Raw genomic sequence first — 6000 nt, 5'->3', positions numbered from 1 at the left:
GTATTAGATGTTTCGTCATGCAAAACGAAATCATTGGAGAAATGTATAACGAGAAAGAAAGGATATTTTTTCAAAACTTCAATGAAACTTTCAATAAGATTTGATAAGAGAAAAGGTAAAGTTTTTTACAACATTAGAGAACGAAATATCATTAGATTGGGCTGAAACAATAGAAGTCATAAACTTACTTATTAAAACTATTTCAATGTTATAGGTCCAATCAAATCATCTTAAATGAATTACAATGTTCACAGGAGACCACAAAGGAAGCCATGAATATCTTTACGGAAGATCGGCAATAAACAATTCACTGCGTAACGGCTGTAACGGTAGCGCCATTAGTAAGCGTTATGCCCATCGAAGACGTTACCATTTTCAGTGCATCTGAGTTGGATTTTGTGTCCTGTAATGGAAAACGATGTGGAAACAGTTTGATGTTAGATACGTGCCCTGAAAAACGCCCTTCGATAAGGACCTCCTTCAGTGGATAAGCTATCGAGATTACTTACTATACTGAGTGCCGTCATGATGCATGCCCTTGGCGGGTTTGTCTCCTTCAGCCCGGGTGCGTTCATGCCACCATTAACGAATCCATTCGCGTGCAGCACCGACGATTCCACCTTCCCATTGCAGCCGATGGTCGCATCGGTCATCGAAGAAATGTCCTCATTCGAAGACGCCGTCTGGAGACCTTCCGGGGAACCGAGGGTCGCCTGCGATTGCGTTTCCTGCAGCGGGAGAACAAGGAGGGAAAAATTCGCGTTGTAAAACAGATAAAGTACCTCCTGATGGACAGAACATAATGTGGGGCGGGTGTCGTGATTGAAGCATAGATTGTACCGTACGCGAATGGCCACTCCCCGGCGTTATAGTGGGGTAACGGGGCACACCTAAAAACCCACGTCAACCTCTGAGTCTATATTTTTTTTCCACACGGTCCTAAGCCAAAGGACACACCGTTTTATTAGATCGACAAATGAGATAATGGGCGCTGTTTGAGTAACCCATAAAGCCTGACATACAGCTTTTAAGCTGGCGGTGCTGATAAAAATAGAGGCCATTCTGCAAACCGACAGGCACGTTCCAGAAGGAACGATGCAAGGATGCCGGAGGGCAAAGAGGCCAATGAGAGCTTCCTTCTGGGCTCTGAATTTCCATTTCGCGGACACACTGTAGTGATTGTCCTTTCAGATGGTGGACTTGTTTCCCGCCCCTCTTTATCGTCTTTATCCAAGGATGAATCCAGGATTCCCGTTTTAATTCCCTCGTTCGTTTTGTTGACCAACAACGAAAGGTATAAATCGGAATGGAATCCTTCCAGTGCCGGTGGAGACGAGCCCTCGTTGCCTTGGAAGCCTCCGCGCGGAGGTGCATAGGGCGTATGGTTTTCCGATTCAACTCGGTCCGGTTTATAATCCGTCGTCGGGACCGGATGTTCGTGACCGGACGATACTGAATGCCAGTTAGATATCGTGAGCTCGACGGTGAAAAGGGAAAATTGGTGGAAATGGTGCCCATCCTGCCTACGTCCAAATCGACAGTGGTCAGCGAAGACAAACATACCCTGCGAGGGAAGGAGGGCTGGAACCTTTTAGGAAAATTATTTCGAATGAATAATATATTTTTATCATTGGACTTATCATCTCCCGGTACTCGTCGGTATGCTTTTCCTCGCTTTCTTTTATTCTCCAACCGGTCGGGCAATGTCGGGCATGCAGGGCATGTTGCATATCGCTGACCGTACCTCCACCACCGACGCTTCCGCCGAAGTCACGACAACTGACTATCTCTCGGGCCGGCTACGTGAGGTGTGGCCGACATCATGCCCTGAATGTTCGACTCGCTCAAGAAGACCGAAACCTATCCGCCGTCGCCGGCATGATACGAGCGGACGATGAATGGATGAGACTTTGGTGGAATTTTTCGACGCTGTGGTCTGCGGTTTACTGGTTGGAGTTGTATGACTACGGCCCAGTTTGCGCCGGGTGAATCATCGCCACATACCGGTTAGGGGAAGGTAACTCGGTAACTTATGTTCCCAAGCAGCACATGAATATTTGTTCCTGCCATTCTGCATTTGCAAGCAGGAAGGTAAAAAGTGGCCAGCTTGGTGTGAAGCTTATCGACGGCTGGCAATCAGCAAATCGTGTGGATTAATTTTAAACAGAAGCTTTAACAAGACACCTTGTTTCCGGTGCCTCATGTATTTATTTATAATCTGATAAGTTCAAAGATAATTTATGTAGAATGATATTTGTTTTCCTTATTTGATTGTAAGGCTTTAAACGACGAATGACCTTGTTTCTTATATAAATAAAATATATTTACAATTTTAAATTTTTTTTTGACAAGTTAAAAAATAAAATATATTTACAAATCTTTCGTTTCATATTAGGAAACATACTAAAATGTTCAGTCTATTGAAATAATGCTTTGATATTTGTTAATAAAAAATTTAAAACTGGTACTGAAATAATAGCAGAATAAGTAAGTATTCTTAAAAATAAAAAGAGAGTCATAAAACTCTAAACAAACTGAACTGAAATCGACAAGAAAAAGTAAGACGGTCAACTTGTAGCTTCGCTACAACTAAAACGTATCTTTGTTGACAAATGAGTTTATTGAATAATATTGTTGATATCTTTGAACATTGAAATCCACCCGCCCCAAAAGTATCGCCCCGATTCCAGTCACATTGGGACCATCACGATAAAGTAACTTCCCAAAAACTTCGCCATCGTCTCTGATCCGAAAGGCGGAAAGGAAAGAAAACCCGAAACAGGATATCTTGATTTATTTGCCACAAAAGTTTGTTTCCCTCGTTTGCTTTTCATGAGTCCAAAACGAGTGAGATAACGGTGGGAAACAAATCAACCATTTCCCAGGGGGAAACTCGGTGCCGGGAACGCCACGGCTACCGAGTGCGGAAAACGAACATCTGTTCGCGCGATGTTTTTCCGCGAGAGATCAAACTTTCTTGATAAACTGACGCCGGCCGGTCGAACCGAAATTCGTTGAAGATTTCCGACCAGCTTCCGATCGCGAAAATATGCTTCCAAAAAATGGAAACAAACATTCAACACAAACACACTGACATTTAGATGAATCTGCTGAGAAGGAAAAAGTCACACGGAGAAAATGCTGTTTTCACTTCAACGGCCAGTCAACCTCGACGAGGACATAAAGCGTGCTCGAGTCTCACGGGCACTGTTTGAGGTCGGAAAAAAGGAAAGGGAAAAACAGGAACAAGGCAAGTGCACGTGTGTGAAAGTATGCCAGTTGGTCCCGTTTGCTCGATCAGATTTCTTTTCTACTACCCCCAAGGATAACGATGTCTTTCACACCAGACAAATGGCGTTAAGTGACTGTGTGTGAAGAAAGTGAGGTAGAAGGAAGAAATGAAAATATCTATCGGGAAACCGTCACATACAAACACGGACGATACGGGGACGGAATGTTGGCACTCCGAACGACTAGCACGGGATAAATCTGTTGAATTTTGAATGCAGTCCAAAACTAGTTTCACGTAGAATGGAATCGCGGTGAGGGAAGGTTGAAGAAAGAGCGGGAAATTGGCGAGTGGTTTTGCAAGTTCCGTGAGAACATTCCGAAGAAAAAAGAAAGCCCTGGTTTGGCTAAGATCGTCCCACGGCACAGGAGTATCACTTCTATCACCGTAAACTCCCCTTCCGAAATGGATCTTGGACAGAAGGCAAGCGAACGCTTTCGTTCTGTAACTCGTCTTTGGGCGAGTGGTTTTGAAGTGGAACTAGCGAGACTAGAGGGAAGGAAATATCCGGGGCTGCAAACAGGGGAAAAAGATTCAACCTGATAGCACTAATCTGAAATCTTCATTTTCAATTTGCAGTACCACACATTTTTCGACCAATTTTCCCCTTCCTTGTTGGTTGTGTGGAGGAGCAGGATCTTTGAAGGATCTATTCGGGTAGCTTTTATCCCTTCCCAAGTCGTATTGGTAAGCACCGTGGGCATCGTCTGGACAGAATATCCGCAACGGTGGACGGTTGGTCAACCGATGCTGAATGTCTGAATGAGTGATGGCTCTGAGGTTGAGGAGGCATGCATGATTGATTTGAATTCTGCGAATTGTTCAAATGCATTAAGTAATCTAGAGCTCCTTCGAAGGCAATTTATTGATAACGCTTAGAATGTTTGACATTTAGGTTTTCTTCTTTGGTTTTTTATGCTACCCTTTTCATGGCTTAACACGTTGCGTACCAAGCGTTTTAGCACAAATTTTAGTACATTTTTTTTAATTACAATTTGTTTATAATATTTGTTAAACCGATTGTTTTCAAAGACCAAGCAAAAACTTAGCTTCCCAAAAAATTTATATAAAATATTACAATAATTTTTATGTTGCATTTTCATGTATTTATGGGTCAAAAACTTTTTAGAACTAGAACGCGGTACGGAACGTGTTAAATGAGAAATCAAACTATTAAGGGTTTTTAAGTATCGAAGATTGATTAAAATCTTCTTCTCTACTACATATTTTAGCTTTTTTTATGTATGGAGTTCTGTGTACACTAAAAACTCGACCAATACTGAACCGTCGCTTCTGAAACTTTTCACACATTAAGTTTAAGTACTGCAGATGTTGTTGAAGGTTTGCTTGATCACTAGCTTGATGTTGTTGAAGGTTTTGCTTGATCACTTTTTGATAAAATTATCTAAATTTTACAATTTAAACTCAGTTTTACTAACACTTACAAAACAAGCATGTAAACAAATGTCAAGGTGTATCCAACATAGTTACCCTAAGGTTTATACATCACAGGGAAATTCATGAAATTTCATACATTTAAATTTGCCGTTATTGTAACTAATAAATTAATTCAAACTTTCAAGTAAAGAGTAAAACCATAATTATTTTCTCAATCCCTTCGTCACCGAGCAACGGCGGGGCGTCAAGCTAGTTAAGAATAATTTGAAATCAAATAGATTAGTAACAGTAAATTGAAATCTAAAAGGCTTAACACAACATACGAAATGGGAGTTTATTTTAATATTGTTGTTTGATTCAAATTTAAAATTATTTGATGTATGAAACATAAGAAAAAAGAATTATTATTGTAAAGGTCTGAAGCACCAACTCTTCTTAACACCTGTGCTACATTGAATCAAAACGCCCCCATCACGCTACAGATTGAAAGAGTTTAACTACTGACCTGGGTTGAAATAGTTTCCCTGCTAAAGAACCCCCAATGACTCTAGCCTCAGTAAAACATGTACAACATATTGATGCTATCATCTTTGGCTTTAACACCTCCACATGCCCGCCCACACGAGTCTACTTTCGTCTCTGTCGAGCTTAAGCTTTCGTTTCTTCCCAGTCTCCTAGGGGGAGGAAAACCCGTAAATGCATAATCCGGCCTAGTCTTTCCAGAGGCAATCTTTTCCCACCAATGTGTGTGTGTGTGTGTGTGTGTGTGTGTGTGTGTGTGTGTGTGTGTGTGTCTACATGATGTCTTGCTTGAGGCCTGCTCGGAGTGGGTATCGTTCGGGACGATATTCCAATATTTGCCTTTTCCCTTTTCTGGACGGGCTTATGTTCGCCAAGGGGTGGGTGGGTCCGGGAGTCCGAAAACAACATCCCACTTCATCCCCCTACCGGATGCAGATTGAATGGTTTTCTCGATAGGAAATAGATTACGCGTTCGCGTGGATTGGGGGGTGACGAGGGGTGTAGGGTAGACAAATGGGCGAAGATAGCAAGCATTGGTAGTGTGAAGAATTCATGTCGATTTTTCGCCTCCAATGCGAAGGCGAATTTGCTTTCCCACCCGATGCCGTCGAGCTCGAAGTGATTTTTATGGTTTCGAATAAATTTTTATGTTCGCAATGAGGCCGAACATTTCGGGCCGTTCGATGCTGCGATGCGATTTCAATGTAGCGCACGGTGGGAAAGTGGCAGCAAAAACACGAACTGGAAATGTCCTCGGGGTTCGCGTTCTACTCTTTTTCCTCTCCAGACTC

General features: G+C 42.3%; 1 protein-coding gene across 1 annotated transcript in view; it reads right to left on the bottom strand.

Moving 5' to 3' along the window:
- Positions 1-307: 307 nt before the first annotated feature.
- The window catches only part of LOC131263906 (uncharacterized), a 58456-nt gene continuing 52763 nt past the window's right edge, over positions 308-6000 (bottom strand). Inside the window, exons 8-9 of the mRNA XM_058266186.1 lie at positions 510-728; positions 308-403 (exon numbers count right to left, since the gene is read on the bottom strand). Coding sequence (XP_058122169.1) covers positions 308-403; positions 510-728 — 315 coding nt within the window. The remainder of the gene's footprint in view (positions 404-509; positions 729-6000) is intronic.

Source organism: Anopheles coustani, chromosome 2 (assembly GCF_943734705.1).
Source record: "Anopheles coustani chromosome 2, idAnoCousDA_361_x.2, whole genome shotgun sequence".
Lineage (NCBI taxonomy): Eukaryota > Metazoa > Arthropoda > Insecta > Diptera > Culicidae > Anopheles > Anopheles coustani.
The sequence above is the reverse complement of the archived record's forward strand: the minus strand, read 5'-3'. Positions and strand labels throughout refer to the sequence as shown.